The 22,724-nt window shown below is 47.4% G+C and overlaps 2 protein-coding genes across 2 annotated transcripts; one reads left to right on the top strand and one right to left on the bottom strand.

Moving 5' to 3' along the window:
• Positions 1-3,404: 3,404 nt before the first annotated feature.
• On the bottom strand, positions 3,405-8,202 carry ATP5PD (ATP synthase peripheral stalk subunit d). Its single transcript, XM_004748970.3, has 6 exons — positions 8,038-8,202; positions 6,235-6,365; positions 5,460-5,556; positions 4,271-4,342; positions 3,753-3,815; positions 3,405-3,606 (listed from the first exon to the last, which is right to left on the bottom strand). Exons 2-6 carry the CDS (start codon positions 6,354-6,356, stop codon positions 3,475-3,477), a joined length of 486 nt encoding a protein of 161 aa, XP_004749027.1. The 5' UTR covers positions 6,357-6,365; positions 8,038-8,202; the 3' UTR covers positions 3,405-3,474.
• A 100-nt stretch (positions 8,203-8,302) lies between these two features.
• Positions 8,303-22,724, top strand: KCTD2 (potassium channel tetramerization domain containing 2). The gene is made up of 6 exons (XM_004749282.3): positions 8,303-8,698; positions 10,271-10,379; positions 12,625-12,716; positions 18,363-18,458; positions 20,692-20,817; positions 21,735-22,724. Exons 1-6 carry the CDS (start codon positions 8,360-8,362, stop codon positions 21,762-21,764), a joined length of 792 nt encoding a protein of 263 aa, XP_004749339.2. The 5' UTR covers positions 8,303-8,359; the 3' UTR covers positions 21,765-22,724.

Here is a 22,724-nt window from a genome sequence, read left to right as displayed (position 1 = left end):
ATTAGCTTTTTTTTTTTTTAAGATCTTATTTATTTATTTCTGAGAGAGCGAGAGAGAGAAACGCACGCACAAGCAGGCAGAGTCAGAGGGAGAAGCAAGCTCCCTGCCAAGCAAGGAGCCCAATTCGGGACTCGACTCCAGGACCCCAGGATCATGACCTGAGCCGAAGGCAGCAGCTTAACCAAGTGAGCCGCCCAGGCGCCCCTCTAATTCTCTTTTCACAGTTGATGGGTGTGAACCAGTATCCAGGTAAGGTCACACACACGATTTGGGTGTTGGGTCTCTTCAGCTTCTTTTAACCTAAAGCTGTCCCTGCCTTCCGTCTTGTATTACCCCACACCACTGACTTGAAAAACAAAGGTCAGATGTACCATATTTTGCATTTATCTTTACTTTCTGGTGCCATTTGACTTGTTGCTCTATCCCAGCTATTTCCTCTAAATTAGAAGTTAGTTTTAAAGCCTCCGTTAATGTCAGGTTCAACTTTTTGGCAAAAACAAAACAAAACAACTTTCAAATGGTGCTGCGTACTTAATACCGTGTATCAGAAGCTACAGCCGATAGGCTTGGCATCAGGAGTTGAGAACCTGCTCACAGTCAACTTCTTCACCAACCTTTTATATTATGGTCTCATCCTCTGAGAAGCTTGCCCTAAAAAACTATTTCATTAGGAATTACAAAATAATGACTTCTGATGTTATCCTTTTTTTCACATTTATTGGCTGGAATACTTTGTAAAGAACTTTCATGAATTATGTCTGCTAGTTTATCCTGAAACAGTTGTTTAAAAAGGCAGGGTATATGCCTAATATCTTTTCTTTCAGTGTCAGTTTTTTCAATGAACTGGAACCCTTGAGATAGATAGATAGATAGATAGATAGATGTGTATATACACACATACACACAGAGATATATATCGAGATTTTTTTTTTTTTTTTAAAGGATGGACAGCTTGTGGTTAGATTTTGGGTTGACCCAGTATGAAAATTTGCCTAATAGCCATCTCCCCTGATTCATCTTTATCTGAAATGTTTGACTCTGGATTCTGTATTTATACTAATGTATTTATGCTACTTTGTGGATTTCTATCTTTACCTTTTGCTATATAGGATGTACTCTTGGGGCGCCTGGGTGGCTCAGTCAGTTAAGTGTCTGCCTTTGGCTCAGATCATGATCCCAGGGTCCTGGGATCCAGCCCCACATTTGGCTCCCATGCTCTTTCTCTCTCAAATAAATCTTAAAAATAAATAAATAAAAAGTACTTTTTTCTCTAGTGATTTGAAAAGCATAATCCCATTTTACTAGTGATTTTTTTTTTAAGACTTTAAGTTATCTCTACATCCAACACAGGGCATGAACTCCCAACCCCAAGATCAAGAATCACAAACTCCACTAACTGAGCCAGCCAGGCACCAGACTAGTGATCATTCTCGATGTAAAATCAATGCACGCTCAATGCCAAAATTTCAAAACAGCCCAGGAGAGTACACAGTTTAAAAAGTGCCCCAATCCTACGCAAATGCCTTGGATGGAGGCACATTCACTCGTTCACTAGTACCTCTTCCGGTACGTCTTCCAAAGGGTCTCCAATGCTAGGGAACCCTGCTACAAAACTTCCTGGGGACCGATGTTGGGTCCTTCCTTGAACAAGTTCTAACCCCACTCCAAAAGCAAACTGAACGGCTTTTTCTTAGATTCCCCACGTTTTACATTCGGAATCCTTCGATCTTCAGTAGGATGGCTCACTGCCAGGTCAGTGATTCACAGCAGAGAAAGGGAATGTCATACCCATTTCTGTTTTGTGCACTGAAGGCCTTCTGGCGCACACGCTGCTGTAACTAAAGCTGTAACTAAAGCGGCTCTAATAGGAACACACCTTGCCCCTCAACCACACTTTACCTTCAACACAGTACCTGCCCCTATAATCAGGGGTGAGCAGACTCCCCTCTGCTCTGTCCTTTAAGACCACACGGCTTTCCCGGCGCTCTCAGCCACTGTCACTCTCCTCTAGTCCATCTGCCACCTTTGGTAGCAATGTCCAAAGACTGCTGGTTAGTGCATGCTACCCTTCCTCTTGCCCGTTTTTCCTACAGGATGTAAGCCTTATTAGGACAGATGACTCTGCCAGGAACACCTGCTTACTTAGAACCTTCCCAGGTTATCTCATCATAATCATTCTCATTATAATCCTGAGGTTTGTGAATGAGAAAAGGCAAGTCCTAAGGCAGTGAACAAGTAGTCTAAAACCAGCACTTCAATGCTCAGAGAGACTAAAGGGGCAGGCAGACCAGGTCCTCTGACTTGAAGGGCCAGAGAATGCCTTCTACCGCCTCACCTTATTGATTTTTTTTTTAAGATTTTTACTTATTTATTTGACAGAGAGAGAGTAGGCAGAGCGGCAGGCAGAGAGTGGGGGAAGCAGGCTCCCCACCGAGCAGAGAGCCTGATGGAATACCCAGTATTCCCAGGACCCTGAGCCGAAGGCAGAGGCTTAACCCACTGAGCCACCCAGGTGCCCCAATGTTTGTTGTTGTTGTTGTTTTTTTAAGTCATCTCTACACCCAATGTGGGGCTCAAACTTGTGACCCCAAGATACGAAGTCACGTGCTGTCTACCCAGTGGGTCAGCTGGGTGCCTGCACCTCATCTTACACCTCCTGTATTTGTTGCCACTGCTCTGGAGTCCTGCTAACTAGGATCAACAGCAGAAATTTCTTAAATGAAATAATGGAATTGAAATAATTTTCCGAGTTCGAATGCAAAGCTGTAACCATTTTAGCCTGTGACAGAATTTCATTTTACACATTTATGCCGAGCAACTGAAGCACAGAAGAGGAGGTCCCTGCTTGTTACTTGCCCTGCTGTCGCATCTGCAATTTGGGCCACCTGTCCCTGGGACTGACTTATGGACAAGTACAAGGGAGCACTGCTTAGGAACCAGTGGTTTGAAAGCAAAGAGGAAGTTCAAGGGAATCAGAGGATTCTTCTTAACATATTCCAGTGAAATGCACTGTCATCAACCCTACTGCGATTTGTTAAGATTTCAGCAGCCCAGGGCGCCTGGGTGGCTCAGTCTGTAAGCATCTGCCTTCCGCTCAGGTCAATGATCCCAGGGTCCTAGCATCATGCCCCACTTCAGGCTCCCTGCTTCTCCCTCCCCCACTTTTCCTGCTTGTGTTCCCTCTCTTACTGTGTCTCTCTCTGTCAAATAAATAAAATCTTAAAAAGAAAAAAAAAAGATTTCAGCAGCCCTGGGGGCTACCTGGCTCCTATACACCCTAACCGTTAGGTAACTAGACCGGCACACAGCTGCTGGCTCAGCTTTCCATCTTAACAAAAAGTCCACTTGCAGTGGTGGCATCTCCGAGTCGTAACTGTCTCAGCTGCAAAGGAGCAGACACACAGTACCATATCCATTATTTTTAATGTCCAGCGTTTATAATACGAGGGCCAGAGCTCTTTCCCCACCTCAAGTTTATAAGTTTTCGATTGGCTTGTGAGGCCAATAGGGATACTTCTTCTTGTCTAATTTGGTTTCTGGGAAGGCTTCATTCAGGTCCTCAATGGTCATCTGATCGAACGGAATTATGTTCCTTAGCTTCTCCAGCTGCAAAGAGGGGGACTGTGTTAAGGTAAACGGAGCCACAGAGATGCAAAAAAGAATCCAAGGTAGGTTACTGCCACTAGGTGACAGATGTGTGGCCGTGAGGGAGAGAAAACATCTTACAACCAAAGGCCAACGCTGATCTTTACCTGTTTTTCGTATTCCACAATCCTGGCCTTTGAGAGAGACAAAAACTCAGCACAACTTTTCACCTTAAAGAGAAGAGAGACATTCTGTTTTGAAACCAAGTTGTGGTGTCCTGACCCTGAGGCTCCCAAAACAGAAGTCCCAGATGGTTAGGTGTCTGAATACTACCTTAGATAATTTCCCAGGCAATTCTAACTCTGTAATTGCTTTTAACAGCATTGTTCAAATGTAAGTGGCCTACAATAAGATGCAAATACTGAAAAAATGCTACTGAAGAAGTTCTGATCTATGTATCCACCTGTGAAACCATCACCACCATCAAGACAGTGAACAAATTTATCGGTCCCCTGCCTCCCATTCCCAGCCAACTACTGAAGCACTGCCGCCATAGATTACTTGCATTTTATAGAGTTTTATTTTATTGCTCCTTTTAATTCCCTCTACCTTAACCTAACTTCTAAGAAATATAGAGCCATTAGGAAATACAGTTTTAGAATAAAGACTAGTCGCAACTACTTACATCTTCTTTTTCTTCAGCGTCCACCTGAACAGTGTATTTATCCTCTGGCACAGGAATCTTCAGGGCATTGAACTACAAACACAGGAACAGTTGTTATTAATGTATCTGGGAGTCCAAAGAAAGGGCTCCAAGACCCCCATCCTTACAGATAAAAACACACCCTCTATCCTGAGAGGAAACCAGTATGCATCTGAGGTGTTGAGGTGGAAAGAATATTAGCCTGAGAACAGGAGCTGAAGGTTCTTAGTCCCGTCACTAACTGGACAATTCTTCATTACCAAGAATTTCAGTTTCATCTGAAAAGGACAGGTGGAAGAGAGGACCTAAAAAATGGCCTCCTAGAAACTTGTAGTTCTGAAGAAACGGATTTCTCTTAAAAATGAAATCCTAACGGACTAACTGGCAGAAGTAACATTTATATAATGGTGACGAAGATGCGTCTCCTTAGAAGACTGCTTGGCCCTATGGACCCAGCACAGAGCAGGCCTTCGGAAAGCCATTTGTCCAATGAATAAATCAATTGTGGGTGGCGCCTGGGTGGCTCAGTGGGTTAAGCCGCTGCCTTCGGCTCAGGTCATGATCTCAGAGTCCTAGGATCAACCCCCGCATCGGGCTCTCTGCTCAGCAGGGAGCCTGCTTCCTCTTCTCTCTCTGCCTGCCTCTCTGCCTACTTGTGATCTCTCTCTCTCTGTCAAATAGATAAATAAAATCTTAAAAAAAATAAAAATTAAAAAAATAAATAAAATGTGGATGCTGAGGTTTAACATGTAAATGTCAGAGGAGGCTAGGTGGACGAGAAATTTAGCGAAAAGACACAGTGAAAAGTGAGAAGAGAAAGGAAGAAAACAGTGAAAGGGTAGAAAAGATGTAAGGGAGACAGGTGAGGGGCTAAAAAAATAATTGAGGAAGTGTTGGAATGGAAACACTTAAATCCACAGCCCTCAGCCTCCCTGATTAATAACATACTAGACTGTTTCTTTGGATAGGAAACTTGTAAGTGAAGACCCTGAATTCTCTGCACATATTTACCATATATCTCCACCCATCTTTCCCGAACTTCCTTTGGGCTCGGACTGCTAACAGCACCCTTGTTTCCACGCTGTCCTCCTGCATCTCTAACTAGCTACTGTTCTGCTCCGTACTCACAAGCCACACTATGAGACCAATGCTTTAGCTGCCTGAGTCTCACCTTCTTCTCAAAGTCATCTACCAAGCCAGCCTTCGCCACATTGGCCTTGTAGTAAGCCCAGTCGATAGCAGGGGGTTTCTCAGGGAGAGTAGCCAACCTGCTCACATGGAAAAGCAGAAGTTAAAATTGGTCTATGAGCAACAGAAAAGTCACATAGTACATTCCTTATTCCTATGGCCTCGAGTTATCATCATAGTTTTCTCTAGGAGGGAGATAATAAGAATGCCAAAAAACTACTTTCATTTGGAAACATGCATGCTTCAAAAAAAAAAAAAGATTTATTTATTTTAGAGACAGAGCGTCTTCAAGTAGGGAGAGGAGCAGAGGGAGAGAATCTCAAGCAGACTCCCTGCTGAGCACAGACCTGACCTGGAATTCATGAAATCATGACCTGAGCCAAAACCAAGAGTCAGAAGCTTAACTGACTGAGCCACCCAGGCACCCCTAGGTATGGGATTTCCATATAGCAGAAGAACATCAGAAATTGGTATGTAGGGGCGCCTGGGTGGCTCAGCGGGTTAAAGCCTCTGCTTTCGGCTCAGGTCATGATTCCAGGGTCCTGGAATCGAGCCCTGCATCGGGCTCTTTGCTCAGCGGGGAGCCTGCTTCCTCTTCTCTCTCTGTCTGCCTCTCTGCCTACTTGTGATCTCTGTCTGTCAAATAAATAAAATCTTTTAAAAAAAAAGAAAAAGAAATTGGTATGTAATTCCAAATCACTGTTTTGCTTCCACATTTAGTAGCAAGTTAAGCAGGTCCCTCTTAGAGTGGTACTGACTTGGAGGTAAGTGTCTCATTCCAAGATTTCAGGGAGTTAGCAATGGCCTTCTGGTTTCGGGGTATGATCTCCCCAAAAGCTACCCAGTCAATGGTTTTTAGAGCAAGTTTTCGCCCAGCCATCTTGAGATCCTGCAAAATAAAACAGGTCAGATCAAAACAGGGCTTTTACAGAGAATCCTTTAAAAGGCACCTTAGAAACATGCAAACCTTTAAGAAATAGATCAACATCCTGACAGCTTGAGGAGTACCTTTATCAACTAAAGGAATCAGGATTACTAAAAAAGGATAGTTTAGCTTTTCAAATTCAAGGCATGCAACAACCTGGCATATAGCTACGTCATTTCCTCCCCAAGATTGTCCCCCTCTACTCCCCAACTCCTACTCATCCTTAAAAAACCCAGTTTTCTAGTGTCTGCTCTTCATGTACCTTTGGAAATATTGCTAAATTAATACACTGCATAAAAGCAATCATTTAAATACATTTCCATTCCGACTGCATGCATTTTATCCAGATGCTCCAGGGCACAGAACTTAACACATACACACGTTTCAACAGAGCTTAAATAGAGCAGATCCTAGACCAGAATTTCCTCACCTCAAAAATGGGGATAATACCAGCCCTGCTGACTCTCAGAAGGCTGTTAAAAGACCAGCGAAATTGTGCATATCAATCTGCCATAGTCTTACCAAGCTGAAGGAGCTCTCTATTCACTCCCTATCTGACCGGTAATAACCTGCACCTTCCCGTTCAGATCTGATTATCCCCTGCAGGACTAGCACGTACCCTATGCGTTCTAGTAATACCCTTAACAGAGGTTTTCAATATATATTTGAATGTGAGAGAAGGTGCCATGTGGTTACAGCCATTTTTTTTTTTAAACTAAGAATATGGGAACATAGTCAAACTACATTCAAGACCCGTGCCAGACATCAGGAGGAAGACTGAAATGCCAAAGGCCTTTCTTTGCAAACTATGGGGGTGGATCACAGGGGAGCTGCAAGAAATCCTCCCCAGGATCTTAAAAAGAACTGGTCCAACACCTGCCTCTTGCTTTCCTTCCCTCTCAGCAATAGCTTGTTTCCAGGACTGGAGGTGATGGGCAGGTGACTTTTACTTTAGGTAATCTGAACACCCAGCGTGGGTTTCAAACTTGCAACCCAGAGATCAAGAGTCCCATGTTGCACCGACTGAGCCAGCCAGGCACCCCTGCAGGTGACTTTTAAAGACACCAAAGAAACAAACGCCCTTACAGAGACTTTCCCAAGCACCCGTGCAGGGAGGCTTCCTAAATGGTGGGATTTTTGTCCTTTGTATGTTGCTGAATCCCCAGGGCACAGGAGGGGCTCCGTGAGTATCCGCGGAAAGGATACGCGAACTCTGCACTTTGAGAAGCTCTGAGCGCTCCACACGCTCCGACGCTGGAACCCTCAGGATGAGACTGAGTGTCCCTCACTAAACAAGTGAACACTATCTCGGAATAACGTTTCCCCAGCCCCCCACGGGACTGCAGAAGTCGGCCGCGCTGGGGGCGGATCGATCGAGACGAGGCGTGTGGAAGCACCTCGGTCAGAGGCGGCGGGGGTCACAGCCCGGCGACCTCGCGCGGGGGAGGGGAGAGGAAGGGAGCGCCGAGCAGAGCGGCGCCGGCGGCGGAAGCTACACCCGGGCGCTCTGCCAGCAGGCCAACCGCAAGGCCCGGCCTCCTCGTCAGGGGTGCGACAAGGGTCGACACGAGGTCTGGAGGGGGCAAAACAGGGCAGCCCGCAGACATCGGGCCCGGCGTCCCCAAACCCCACTCACCTTCACCGACCCCGGCTGCCCAGAGCCCACAGCAGCAAGGAACGGAACTGGATCACCGGAAAGACTCCCTGAGCCAACCCCAAAGCTGAAGGGGCGGGCCTTGCTTCGCAAGGCAGCCGGTAGAAATGGAGGGTGGTTCCGGAAGTCCCGCCCCCGAGGGCGGGTGTAGCACTTCCCCCTCACTGCTCCCCGGGCGCTGGTTGGGGGCGCTCCCGTCCCTCTCCCCCGGCCCCACCCCCGCCGATGGGCCGGCCCGGCTCTCCCTGCCGAGAGATGGGCCGGCCCGGCGGCGCGCGGGCAGCGGCGGCGGCGGCGGCCCAAGATGGCGGAGCTGCAGCTGGACCCGGCGATGGCTGGGCTGGGAGGGGGTGGCGGGAGCGGGCTGGGCGATGGGGGCGGCCCGGGCCGCGGACCCCCCAGCCCTCGCCCCGTCGGCCCCACGCCCCGGGGGCACGGCCGCCCACCCGCCGCTGCCGCGCCTCCGCTGGAGCCGGGTCCCGGACCGCCAGAGCGGGCAGGGGGCGGCGGTGCGGCCCGCTGGGTCCGACTGAACGTGGGCGGCACTTACTTCGTGACCACCAGACAGACCCTAGGCCGGGAGCCCAAGTCTTTCCTGTGTCGCCTCTGCTGCCAGGAGGACCCGGAGCTGGACTCGGACAAGGTGCGCCCCGCCCTCGGGCGCGCCCCCGGCCATCGAACCCCCCTTCGTGCCTCCTAGCTCGTCCCCAGATTCCTGCGACACGCTCCCCACAGGCGGACTTTTCGGGCCGTAACCCCCTCCTGCCCCTCCCCCGTCAGGCTGGCCCCGGGGGGCTATTCTCCCCCAATCCTCAGTCGCACTCCGGCTTTCTCTCTGACCCCGCCCTTCGCTCTCAGCGACTCATTGCCCACACGGTGCCCACCCGCACCCACGAGAACCCACTGCACACCCCTTCTCCGTATTGCTCTCTCTGCCTCTCATAACCAGTCCCTCGGATCTGCATGAGTTTTCCCTTGGCTCCTCGTCAGCCCCTCACTGCCTGTGCCAGATGCGTCCAGAACTGGGTCAGGGTGAGCGAAGGCATCTTTGTAGCTTTCTCAGACTTCCTCTTGGACCCCTCTGCCAAGTTGGGTGAAAGCCTGGGTCTGACAGCTGCAGGAAGTGCTTCTCCTGATAGCACGCTTCTTTCCTGTGGTCCTGGGCCCTGAGCTCGCATCTGGTAACAGTCGCTCTTCTAGGAGCATGTTAGAGCTCAGATACATGCCTTGGAAAGAGATTACCAGTTGCCAGTGCAAACCGAAGCCGACTGGTTAAGGCCATCGGAAAATGCAAACTGAAGAATGCTGTTGAGCAAGATGCATGGCTCCTAACCAAAAGTTGAGAGGTGACGAGACACTTCCAACCCATTTCCAGTTTGAAGTGTTGTTTATTAACTTTACACATGGATCATTTAGTAAGGCGTTGACCATAGCATACCTCACCTTCCATATAGCACTCAGCCAGTTACATTGAAATGGAGTTAGGTTTGGGTAGAGATTGGCTGTTTTATTTATTCACCATCTACCTCTCCTCTAATCTCAGATCGATAGAAACCTGTCCTGCCCTAACTTTAAAGAAATTCCAAAACCTTTGCTTGTAAAGGAATTATTTTTATCTACCCTAAATCTCTCTTGTTGCAATAGAAGCCAGTTTCTTCTTGTTCCTTTTACTGTAAAGATGAGTAGGATTAAAGCTGCTCAGCGCCAAGTCCCGGCCGTGCCAAGCTTCCTCTGGGCACAGAACCTGGGGTGTGTGAGTTACAGCTGGCAATGCAGACTCCCACTGATGTTGGCCTTGAGCTCAGGAGTATTGCCAACTAAACAGAGGTTTTCTTAGAATTAGGAATGTGATTTGGGGGCAGTAGAGCAGTCAGAATGTCCATCTCAAGCAGAGATTTAATAATCAAACTGGCATTTTCTTCCCCTTACTTTATAACAGATATCCCATAGAAGAATGGTGGTAATTGTGTCCCAGTAAAGATTTTAGAAGTTCAAGTAAACACCTGGATGTGGGACTTGGCATCTGTAACACCCCACCTGAAATGATCTCAGAGTACAAGATACATAAAGCTAGCCTTCTTGCCAGTAGTTTGTGATAAGCAACATCTAGCAGCAACACTCGCCCTCTCACTAAAGAATTGTGACAGAGAGGCTGAAACCCTGCCCGGACTTAGTCTGAAATCTCCAGAGTGATACCTTTGTGTTCGGTTGGCAGGACGAGACAGGGGCCTATCTGATTGACAGAGATCCCACCTACTTTGGTCCAATCCTAAACTACCTCCGCCATGGGAAGCTCATCATTACGAAGGAGCTGGCAGAAGAAGGTAAGAATGACGTTCGAACTGGGCATTTTCCAAAATTGGGGTTTAGCTTTAAAGCTGTTTCACAGATTTGAATTTTTTTTTAAAGACTTTTATTTTATTTGACAGAAACAGACAAAGTGGGAGAAGGCACACAAGCAGGGGGAGTGGGAGAGGGAGAAGCAAGGCTTTCCTCTCAGCGGGGAACCCGATGCAGGGGCTTAATCCCAGGACCCAGGGATCCTGACCTGAGCCGAAGGCAGATGCTTAATGACTGAGCCACCCAGGCGCTCCCGCATTTGAATTTTTTTTTTTTTTTTTTTTTGGAGATTTTCATCAAGTTCATGTGCAGGTGTAGTAAAGGTTTATGGAAGTGAGCAGGGAGTCTCTAGTTACCTAGTCTTATCTGAGGAGGTCTTGCTTAAGGGGTCCCCACTGGGCTCTGTTCAGCGTCCTTAATGAGACGGAAAAGAGCTAGCTCAGTTTTACAGATAGCTTCGGGAGCATTCTCCAAACCTGCAGAATTGTCAGGATCCCTTTTTACTTTTACTTATGAGCTTGTAAGCAGTGAAGGTCCGTAGCCTGGAGCATCACATCTCTGACATTAATTATTTATTTTTTTTCAATTTTACTTGCAGCTATAAAACATAATAAAGGCTTGGCCTCATTTCTTTTAAGACTGGTCTCATGCTTCCTTGTAAATTTTTGCAGCTGACCTAATTCGTTCTCCAGTCCGTTGTCAGGTGTATCATCAGTTGCCTCATCTTTTTGGTTTGTAGGGCATCTGGACTGTTAAGTGGGTCTAGACATCTTTCTAAAAGGCTTGCCGTGGTCTCACCAACGGCATTCAGTAGAAGATTGGGGCCTGTCCCTAAGTCCAGGGCACCCTGACCTAGAAACTTTAGCTCTGAATAAGAAAGCTGTAATGGCCATGCTAATTAATGAAGTGGCCGCAAAACACATCGGGTTCAACTGGTAAAAAGAGGACTCGTGTGCTTGCTCTTTCTTTAACATTTCAAAAGCACGCAGAAATAATGGGAATAGTACAATAAATTCCGTGCACCCACCGTCCAGCTTTCATAATCACTACCTCACGGATAATCTCGTTTCTTGAAAAGGGGAGTCTTCAGCATCTTTTCTGAAGTCTTTAAAAAAATTGTTTTCTATTGAAATATTTTCAGACTCAGAGAAAAGGGCCAGAACAGCACAGAGAACTCCCAGATTCATCAATTCTTTAGCATTTTTTCGGTCATGCTTGTGTTATCACCCATTCTGTCTCCCCGCTCCTGTCCTTCTCCCTTCCCCACGCAGTTTTTACTTCTGAACCATTTACACGAAATCACAGATTCACCCATTAATTCTTCACCTGTATTTCCAAGAACAAGGTTACAGTAGAGTTATCGAGTTCAGGAAATTTAATATTAATAAATATTTCTATCTATAGCTTATATTCTAATTTTATCGGTTGCTCCAGTAATGTTTTTTATAGCAAATGTTTTTGTCTGATACCAGATCACACATCCCACTTGGTTGTCCTGTCCAAGGTCTTTTAGTTTATTTAGCGTGGCATTCTTTCAGTAACTGCCTTTTACGTTCAAATAATAAGCATCCTATTAAATGTGGTCCACATTAATTTATACACACTCACCCCTGGTCATTTTTAGGACAGACTGGGTAAGCATTGCAAGCTCAGGAGTTCTCCAATGTGACCAGTTCCAGGAAATAAGTAACATATGGGAAAGGTGTCCTGCAGCTAATGGGCAGGTGCAGGGAGAGTCGAGGAGGGTGCCAAGTGGGAAACTGCAGGGGTGAAACAGAATGAACAGAGCAGCTCCAGAGCTTGACTCATGCTGGGGAGAAGGAAATGGGTATACCCTAAACAGCAAAGAAATGTTTCCCAGCCTGAAGGAGGGAGACCAGGCTTCCATTTGAGAAAGCAGTTCTTGGGGCGCCTGAGTGGCTCAGTGGGTTAAGCCTCTGCCTTTGGCTTGGGTCATGGTCTCAGGGTCCTAGGATTGAGCCCCGTATCAGGCTTTCTGCTCATCGGGGAGCCTGCTTACCCCCTGTCTCTTCCTGCCTCTCTGCCTACTTGTGATATCTCTCTCTCTCTCTCTCTCTCTCTGTGTCAAATAAATAAATAAATAAATCTTTTTTTTAAAAGAAAGAAAGAAAGAAAAATGCAGTTCTTAGCAAGCATGCAAACTTCAGCTCTTGCTGTTTTCTGGGGAATGCACACACATCTCTAACTACAGTTTGGTCCTTGGCCTAGGTGTTCTGGAAGAAGCGGAGTTTTACAACATTGCATCTCTTGTGCGGCTGGTTAAGGAACGGATACGGGACAATGAGAACAGAACTTCTCAGGTAATGGGTTTTGAACTCTTTTTTTTTTTTTCCCCAGATCTTATTTATTTATTAATTTGAGAGAGTGAAAGTATGAGAGGGGGAAGGTCAGAGGGAGAGAGACTCCAGCTCGATCCCCCGACTCCAGGATCATGACCTGAGCCAGAGGCAGTCGCTCAACCAACTGAGCCACCCAGGCACCCTTCTTCTTTTTTTCTTTCTTTTTTTTTTTTAAAGATTATTTATTTATTTATTTATTTGACAGAGGGAGATCACAAGTAGGCAGAGAGGCAGGCAGAGAGAGAGGAGGAAGCAGGCTCCCTGCTGAGCAGAGAGCCCAACGCGGGACTCGATCCTAGGACCCTGAGATCATGACCTGAGCCGAAGGCAGCGGCTTAACCCACTGAGCCACCCAGGCTCCCTGCCGTTTTTTTTTTTTTTTTTTTAATAAGATTTTATTTTTAATCTCTTCACCCACAGCATGGGGCTCAAACTCAGAACCCCAAGATCGAGAGTCACAGCTCCACCAACTGAGCCAGCTAGGCGCCCCACGGGTTTTGAACTCTTAAAGGGAAAAGGTCTCCATGGCTCTTTGTTGCCGTGTCTGGGTGGGATTTGAAAAGGGACACGTGCTGTCAGGCAAGAGCTACCGCTCCCCTTAAAGCTGGAGGTCTGTGGGGAACACAGTCCATGCACCAGACAGACAGTGCATTCGCCACTGGGCTTGTTCAGAACAAGGAAACAGAAGACATAACAAAACAGCCCTCCTGTCCCTTTAAGAGAGCTAGCGGTTGTGGCTGCTCACCATTTGGCAGCAAGTCCATGGCACTTGAGGTCCCTAACCTTGTTCTCAGGCAGAGTATCTGTCTCCCTCCACATAAGGGCCCAGCAAGCTCTTGCTTCCACCTGTTGGCCACTATTAGGACCAGCCTTTTTAAAAGTGTGATCACGTCCCATTCGGCTCCCAATAGCCACATGAAACCAGTCTCGCGCTCTAGACTTTAGGAGCTGCTTGTGAATAATGCTTCCGAGGAAATAATCTCAGGCTTTCCTGTTAAATATGAAGTCTGGGTTTTTATATTAACTCAGTAGACAGAATAACAACAACAATAAAACCCACACAATTTGCCACCAGTTTGAGACGACCGTAAGGCACGCAGCGCTTATTTCACACCGTGTCACCCATCACATATCATAAGTGGCCACAGTGGCATCTTTTAGGCCCTTGTGATTCTCTGGCTCCTAGGAGAGGGTCTGTGCCCTCTAGAAGCTTGAAGTCTAGCGGGGAAAACAGACGGTCCCTTTCCTGTATAGGCTCTATTTTAAGAAGGTACAGCTATAGTGACGGAGGGCAGCATTGGACTCCACTGTGACCATCTGTCTTGTAGCCTGAGTTGCCTCTTATCCCATCAGCTCCCAGTGATGGATGCTTTCCTGAGATCCAGTCTATTGCAGTGTAGAATTTTCCCGTGATTCAGAAGGCAATGCTTCTTTTCAAAAGTCAGAACAAAACAAGTAAAAAATAGTTCCTCTCTATGTTCTATCTTAGACTTCATATATCCAAATTTTCTGGGTTGGTTTGTTTGTTTGTTTGTTTGTTTTTCCTGGCTCTAAATGGAGTTATCTGACGGGGGAACTGACATCCATGACCAAAAACGACCTTTCTTCGTTTTATCTGTAGTAGTTTGCAAAGATGGAAAAAAGAGCTTCTTGGTTTTCTTCCTTCTATAGCCGATGTCGGAAAACCTTTCGAATGTTCAAAAATGAACTTATAACTGCTTTGCAGTTTACCATATGGAATATCGAATGGCCTCAATCTCGTTGCCATCTCGGATTAAATTGTACGCGGCATCTTTCTCTATTGTAGATACTTAATAGCTAGACGTTCTGGAAACCTAGCTTTGTCCTCAATTTTCCACATTCCGAAAAAACTTTTGATTGCTTAGTGTAAATTTTGATGGTACCATGAATTATGTAATTTGAAGCCATTCAGCCCTGAATGTTCTCAGTTCTTTGCCATTAGCTAAGTCCTTGAGAGCATTGTAAGATTTGTTTGATGACAGCGATTAAGTTAATTAGTCCTCTAGGTTTTGAAGGCTTGTGGATATAGACCCAGTTGGAAGCTTTTTTGTTCTAGGGCTGGCAAGGCCTTTTTGATGCTAATTGATCTTTCCATCTGTCCTTTTTATTTAGTGAAACTCTGAGCAGTGGATTTGATGTTGTTCAAAAACACCCTCTTTTGCATGTATCACAGCTCTAAGGCAAAATTGGCCATGTGTGTATTTTTGTGGCTGTCCCTCAAACACGTTGTCTCCTTTAACTTGCCGATTTTTTTCTTAAGATTTTATTTTTAAGTAATCTGTACACCCAACATGGGGCTGGAACTCAACAACCCAAGATCAAGAGCCACACGCTCCTCCCACTGAGCCAGCCAGGGGCCCCGAACTTGTCTCTATTTCAGGGAGACACACATGACCGGGATTCAGGCAGAGCCCAAGATATGGGTGTCCCACCCCACCTTTTAGTGACTTCTCATTTCTCTGTTAGTGGCTGCCACTACTCTGCTACTTTGCTGTCTCTGACATTTTTTGTTAGGTCATTAATCTTAGTGCATTCGAGAACACCTGTGGTTTACTTTGGAAGAGAAAAATAAAGAGGTAGCATCTTAAATACCTTGGGCTTTGATAGTTGGGGCTAGTATCATGGAGCTTTCATGATACTCTGAGTTTTAGAACATAAAACACTTGGTTGTTTCCAAAATGTGTACTCAGAGATCATTGAAATCTTCCCGGGATTTGCTCTACATTTTAGGTGGAGGGAATGTTTTTCTTGGTGCCTTGTGTAACAATAGTTGCATTCGGTCCAGAAGGGGAGACCATGAAAGAAAGAGCTCAGCATTGTTGGCGAACCAGCCCGGGTGCTGGCGCTGCCTCCATCCCAACAAGCACCGCCTGACTCAGGCAAGACACACCAGTGTCCCGCAGAAGACGGGAACAGAGGGGGAGCCACTCTGGGCTTGGAGCACTCCCTAATCTGGAGCTGCTTTTGTTGAGCCAGTATTTCCCCAGCAGCGGGTTCTTGCAAACAAATTTTCCAGAGAACTGAAGCCCAGTCATCCTTTTGAAAAAGCATCAAAGCTGAATTTCCATTATTCTTAAGGAAACCGTCTGTATTTTCTTTCTTTCTTTTTTAAAGATTTTATTTATTTATTTGACAGAGATCACAAGTAGACAGAGAGGCAGGCTGGGTAGGGGCGGGGTGTGTGTGTGGGGGGAAGCAGGCCCCCCGCTGAGCATAGAGCCCAATGTGGGGCTCGATCCCAGGACCCTGAGATCATGACCTGAGCTGAAGGCAGAGGCTTAACCCATTGAGTCACGCAGGCGTACCCCCCCTCCCGCCCTCCAGTCCATATTTTCTTGAAATCCCAAGAATATAACCAATCCCTCCGTGATGGAGCATCATTGTTCTCAGCTTCCGTTGCTGTTTGTGCTCTAACAAATGCGTCATGTCCTTTGGACTGGCAGTGGATGTGCAGCTGTTGGACCCAACACTGAATGGTCCAAAATTGACAAACGCTGCGTCTTCCTGTGAGCCTTCAGTCGTCCTTGTGAGAATGGGAGCTCTCATCTGGGGAGCATTCCTCCCTGCAGCACCCCTTGCCCTCGCCTGACTTTGCCTTTTTTTTTTTTTTTTAAGATTGATTGATTTGAAAGAGAGACACACACAGAACAGAGGGAGAGGGAGAGAGAGAAGCAAACTCCCCACTGAGCAGAGAACCCGACATGGGGCTTGATCCCAGGATCTGAGCCAAAGGCAGATGCTTAACTGACTGAGCCACCCAGGCGCCCCCCTGACTTTGGCTCCTAAGGCTCACAGCCCAAGTCCTAAGGGAGGGGTTCTCCTCTGGATAAAGCATTAGGGGCCTTCATGCCGCAGCTTTGGGGCATCTAGCTTTTTCGCTTCTGGTTCTAACTACTGTTCCAGAGTTGAATGGGCTAAAAGTGACTTCTCTCTGGATCTGACACCAACTGGGTGTCCAGCAGTTCGTCCTCTCCTGAAACTAACTAGTGTGTAGTAACTCTTTCTACAGGTTTCAGGGCTCAGCCCCCTGCTTCAGACGCCAGTGCCACATCCCAGGTCCCCATGCTACCTGCACTTCTGTCCACCGCGGCTACACAATGAAGGGTTCCCATGACATCCCCTTTCGGGTTCAGTAATTTACTAGAACAACTAGAACCCAGGAAGATGCTCTACTTACTGTTACAGTTTATCTCTAGGAGACAGAGGACAGCCAGATGGAGAGAACCGGGGCGGGATCCGAGCGCAGGAGCCTTCGCGCCTGTGGAGTTGGGATGTACCACTTGGCCAGCATGTGCTTACGGTTGCCAGCTTGGAAGCTCCCTGAACCTCAGTGTTCGAGGGTTTTTAAGGATGTTTCATTACATACCCATGACTAATTAGATTAACTCATTGGTCGTTGGTAATCGAATTCAGTCTTCAGCCGCTCTCCCTCCCTCCGAGGTCAGAGGTCGGCAAGTAGGACTGAACGTCCTCATCTTTTTTTTTTTTTTTAAGATTTTATTTATTTATTTGTCAGAGAGGGAGCAAGTGAGAGCGAGCACAGGCAGACAGAGTGGCAGGCAGAGTCAGGGAGAAGCAGGCTCCCTGCAGAGCAAGAAGCCCAATGTGGGACTCGATCCCATGATGCTGGGATCATGACCCGAGCTGAAGGCAGCTGCTTAACCAACTGAGCCACCCAGGTGTCCCTAGACGTTCTCATCTTCTAATGGTGCTTGGTCTTTCTGGGGACCAGTCATTAGCACAAAAAAGATACTTTCATCCCTCAGGTAATTCCAAGGGTTTTAGGAGCTCTGTGCTAGGAACCAGGAACAAAGACCAAATACCCATTTTTTAGTATATACTTCTATAACGGACGTGCTACCATTTAACTCTGAAACACTTTCACTCTCAGGTACCATCAGTGGAGGGTAAGTGTTTTAAACATTGGTATATCCTGGGATCCTGTTTTATATATTATTCCCATAATAAGATTTCACTCTGAATAAACCAAAGTGGTCTGCATTTTCAGTATGTATGTCAGAGATGAAGCAATTAAGATGATGAGGTGACTTTCTTGTCCAAAGTGATTTTACTCTATTTTCTGTTCCGGGAAATGGATGAAATCTAAGCACATAACTCATTTCTCTGAACTTCAGAATTATTAGACCCACTGATTCCATAGCCTTGGGCCTTTTTTTTTCTTTCTTTCTTTCCTTGGATAAGTTTTTATTGAAAAACAACATCGCTGGGGCGCCTGGGTGCCTCAGTGGGTTAAAGCCTCTGCCTTCGGCTCAGGTCATGATCCCGGGGTCCTGGGATCGAGCCTGCATCAGGCTCTCTGCTCAGTGGGGAGCCTGCTTCCCCCTCTCTCTCTCTTCTTGCCTCTCTGCCTACTTGTGATCTCTGTCTGTCAAATAAATAAAATCTTTAAAAAAAAAAAAAAGAAAAACGACATTGCTGCTTGTCAGAGGGGCTCATGTGGGGCTGTCCAGAAAAAATGTCCAAGCAAGCTCCTTTTCAGTGGTCAGTTTTGGGAAGAGCCACACCAGGGCAGCTGCAAACTGTTGTGTCCTCGAGATTGTTCTTGAAAGTCTGTTGTTGTCGCAGGGCCCCGTGAAGCACGTGTACAGAGTCCTGCAGTGCCAGGAGGAGGAGCTTACGCAGATGGTCTCCACTATGTCCGATGGGTGGAAATTTGAACAGGTATGTTTCCCAGGAGGCCCCGTGCCTCAAACCGTCGCCAGCCATAGGCAGCTCCTAACCTCAGGGGTCCGTCGGGCCAGGTGGGAACCTGTTCAGAAACGTAGGAAAGAGCCACTGGATGTGGATGATGTGCTCAGTCATACCGGATGAGTTGGGAGACTTGAGAGTAGTATCATGTCTCCCAACTTCACATCCAAGTTTCAGTTTGATTGTGCTTGCTTAGGCCTGAAAGTGCCTTTATGGGGTTTTTTCTTAAGTGCTCAGTTGACATTTTATAGAATAACTACGAAAAGAAGGCTAGGCTGCATCCATAGCCCTTCCTTTCCTCCCCCCGGGGTGAGAATGCTGTCGTTCCAAACAGAATGTAATCCATCCCGAAGAGCATGGGCGTGTGTGATGTGAAAGGGGTCAGGCATGGTGAGAAGTGTGGCTTCGCCGTTCCCCATCAGTCTGTGCATTTCTGTTCCTTTAGCTTTGGGTCGTGGAGGAAGTATCCAGACAAAGCCACACAGTCAGCGTTGTACTGTTCCCTCCATTAGATGGCAGAATTGTTCAGCTCATCTGTTGCCTTCGCCACAGGGAGCGCAAGCAGAATGAACATGTTAGCAAACAGAATGATCCTGTTACCGTTTTGTGGGGATCAGGCCCGTTTTTATGCAGACTTTTGAAGAGTCAGTTGAAGGGTCACCAGAAACTCACCTTCTCAGCTAGCTGCTGGGCTGCTAAGAGTACTGTGTTGTAGATCGGATACACGGGTGTCTCCGCCTTCAGAGCTAACGCAGGATCCTTCCTCACGCGTGCCCGCACTGCCGAGTCCATTCTGCCTGTGTATGTCGGCCTGATTCTTAGCCAGGTGGGGGCTGCAAGATGTGCCATACTTCCACCCCACAAGTATTTTCCCTGCTATGTGTTTTTTCTTTTTCAATATTCTATTTGTAAGTAATCTCTGTGCCCAACATGGGGCTGGAACTCAGGACCCCGAACTCAAGAGTTGCACGCTTCTCCTGCTGAGCCAACCAGACACCCCCCTCCCTGGAATAAGTTTTAAGCAAAGAATGTTTTGTTTTTTTGTTTTGGTTTTTTTAGATTTTTATTTATTTGACTGAGAGAGAGGGGCAGTGAGAGAGGGAACACAAGCAGGGGGAGTGGAGAGGGAAAAGTAGGCTTCCCGCTGGGTGGGGAGGCCAATGCGGGGCTTGATCCCCGGACTCTGGGATCAGGACCTGAGCTGCAGGCAGATGCTTAATGACTGAGCCACCCAGGTGCCCCAGCAGAGAATATTATTAAAAAAGTAATAATAAAAATAAGTTTGTTTGTTTTTACAATTCTTTTTTTTTTTTTTAAAGTTTATTTGAGAGAGAGCACAAGGGCAGGGTGAGGGCAGAGGGAGAAGCCCCACCGAGCAGGGAGCCCGATTCGGGACTCAGTCCGGGGACCCCGGGATCATGATCTGAGCAGAAAGCAGATGCTTAACCGACTGAGCCACCCTGGTGCCCTTTTAAGTATTCTTTATGAAAGCGGTGAATAATTATGAATCTTTCATCTTGTTAATGTTTGGGGGACAGACAAGGCATGCTTGTACGAACTCTATTATATGGATGAGGAAGTTAAAGCCCGTTCATAGAGTGAATCAGTCATGTTTTTCTCACATGAGACGCTACATGCTTGCCCAGATGACCTTACCCTTTGGCTTCCTTTTTCCCTGAGCACGTGTATTGTCTATTTAGAGTTGAATCCTGAATTCAATTCGCTAAAAAGGTTAAAGGTCGCAGCAGCATATGGCTTCTGGTAACTCTTCAGTGATTCACTCAGTGCTTTCCAGAGCCTTCTGAGTACCAGTCTCCAGTCCAGGACTTCTGCCTGAAGATGAGCCAGCTCTGTGTAGGCGTTTGGCTGAAGCAAGTGTCCATTCTCATTCACACAAACATTCTCTTTCACCTCAGTGTTTGCTAGAAGGAGTATGATCGTGGTAATCCTAGTTGCTGCCTTTGGGATTGTTTCAAGTGCTTGGGTGGGAGACAGTGGCGGCGCCCGTACTTTTCTTCTCTAGGGAAGGCTTATTGAGGATGCGCTGGTGAGTAACTGAGATCCAGATGTGCCCTCGAGCCAGGAGAGTCCCAGAAATGATCGTCCATGAGAGGCAAAACTACACAGTTGGGTCAGGAGGAGGGTTGGACGCGTGTAGCTCTTTGGTACCTGAAGGTGACTGTTTGCCATATTCTTGTTCTGTCAGCTAATCAGCATCGGCTCTTCCTATAACTACGGAAATGAGGATCAGGCAGAATTCCTCTGTGTCGTCTCCAGAGAACTAAATAATTCTACCAATGGCATTGTCATAGAGCCCAGTGAAAAGGCAAAGGTAAGAAATGGTGTCACCCGAATTTTGTCTCTGACTCGTTTATTCCCAGCCCCTTAGAGGGCTTTGCCTGAACCAATTGTTGCTTGAGGTTTCTTCCCTTTCCTTCTGAAGCTGGCTTTGCATTTTGCCTTCATTTTTTTTTTTTTTTAAGATTATTTATTTATTTATTTGAGAGAGAGAGTGAGAGAGAGAGAACATGAGAGGGGAGAAGGTCAGAGGGAGTTGGGAGCCTGATGTGGGACTCGATCCCGGGACTCCGGGATCATGACCTGAGCCGAAGGCAGTCGCTTAACCAACTGAGCCACCCAGGCGCCTCTTCATTTTGGTTTTTGACTGTTATAATTTAAGTCAGGATTTATGGAGCCGTGGCTGAGGGTTTCAGTCAGGAAACATGTACTGAAATAGGGTGACTCTGATACCCTCAGTCCAGTCAGGGAAAACAATCTTATTGCCACTAACTACAACAACGTGAGAATTCTGAAACTCAAAATTGGGAAAATATTTTGTGTCTATTCTTTGAAACTGTTCTCTCCTTTTTGCTGCCTCAAGAGAAGAGGTATTTGGTTACCTCTGTGACCTCCTCACCTTTAGTCACTGGGAAATTGTGTGGTTACCTCACACACTCTCCTAAGTCAGCAGCCCATGGTGCGTCTGCACCATTTCCTTTAGCATCGACAGCACTTGGGGCCCCACGGTGTTGAGCGAGTCTTTTACTACTGAAGTGCTTCAAGGGGGTCGGGGCTGCAGCCCTGCATTGCCTCCTGGTTTACCAGGGATTGTCGTGCTGCTCGCAGGGGTCCCGCAGAAAGCAGCCGCGGCTCCCTTTCCCCTCAGCAGTCTGCTTAGCAGCCTCAGCCTCAAAGCAGGTCTGCTCCAGAGTCCAAGCCTCAGCCCTCTCCCCCGTCTTCCACCCGCAGATTCTTCAGGAGAGAGGATCTCGGATGTAAATTCCAGATCCTTAACCATCAGGAGAGCAACCCGGCAGAGCACCTCGTGACGTTCAGTCTTGCTCCTGTACAGTAACCAACCGAGCTGCTGCAAAGCAAAGCTGAGCCTGGCCCCCCAGTGGAGAAGTGTTCTGGTCAAAACCAAAGGAACCCCTGCCCCTCCCACAGGAACCTGAAGACAGAAGCGACTCCCGGCTGCAGAATACCTTTTCAGAAACCTGCTTTTGTTTTCTTAGCCAGTGTCGCGACGAGTCTGATAACCGCAGCTGGGCCAGGTTCCCAGTTGGAGCCCTTCTGGGCACCTGGGGGAAGGGAAGAGGAAGGCCTGGCTCCTTGGACACGCCCGTACTTCAGGGAAGCGGCAGATGAAGGAGGATCGTCCCTGAGCTGTGCCGTGTTTTCGCCCGAGTGCCGCGTTGGAAGCCGCTTTGTAACACTATCTTTCCCTCCTTCTCTGCACCCCGGACTAATGCAGCAGATGCCAAGGACTGTAGCTTCAGTCTGTCGAGTTGAGTTTAGGTTTTGGATAAAGGATGGCATTGCCAGAATAACCCCTCCCCCCGTTCCTGTGAACAAAACCCCTTTGAGGAAGCAGGTGGTGGGGTGTCCTTGGTAATGGGCGGAGGTCGGGGATCGCTGCTCTGGGATCGGGGCGCTTAGCCGCCGTGTCCATCCCTGCCTCCTTTGCCTCTAGCAGCCCGGACTCTCCAGAAGCTTGCTTTCATCCCGAGAGGAGGTCTGCGGCAGGTGGCGTCCCGCAGTCTGTCGCACAGACAGACGGGAGCGGCAGGTAGCTGGTCTGTAGCCGTCGCTCACCCTCCATTGGCCCTTCCTCCTCCTCTGACTTCTGAAACTGGACCGAAGGAAAAGGGGACTTGGGATCCTCTGATGGCTTGGGGTGGGGACAGCATTTCTTTGGAAGTTGCCAAATGTGTTACATTATAGTATCCAAAAGTGTTA

The sequence above is a fragment of the Mustela putorius genome, unplaced genomic scaffold (assembly GCF_011764305.1).
Source record: "Mustela putorius furo isolate JIRA1106 unplaced genomic scaffold, ASM1176430v1.1 tig00000873_pilon_pilon_pilon, whole genome shotgun sequence".
Classification (NCBI taxonomy): domain Eukaryota; kingdom Metazoa; phylum Chordata; class Mammalia; order Carnivora; family Mustelidae; genus Mustela; species Mustela putorius.
This window is presented reverse-complemented; position numbering and strand designations above follow the sequence as displayed.

Bases quoted from the DNA above. Each gene is read 5' to 3' on its own strand.
- ATP5PD (XM_004748970.3), bottom strand. From the start codon at position 6,356: ATGGCTGGGCGAAAACTTGCTCTAAAAACCATTGACTGGGTAGCTTTT. The intron at 5,557-6,234 runs GTCAGTACCACT...CCATGTGAGCAG, and splicing joins AATGAGACACTTACCTCCAA to GTTGGCTACTCTCCCTGAGA. The intron at 3,816-4,270 runs GTAAGTAGTTGC...CTTCTCTTTAAG, and splicing joins ACGCTGAAGAAAAAGAAGAT to GTGAAAAGTTGTGCTGAGTT.
- KCTD2 (XM_004749282.3), top strand. From the start codon at position 8,360: ATGGCGGAGCTGCAGCTGGACCCGGCGATGGCTGGGCTGGGAGGGGGT. The intron at 10,380-12,624 runs GTAAGAATGACG...TCCTTGGCCTAG, and splicing joins GAAGGAGCTGGCAGAAGAAG to GTGTTCTGGAAGAAGCGGAG. The intron at 12,717-18,362 runs GTAATGGGTTTT...TTGTTGTCGCAG, and splicing joins ATGAGAACAGAACTTCTCAG to GGCCCCGTGAAGCACGTGTA.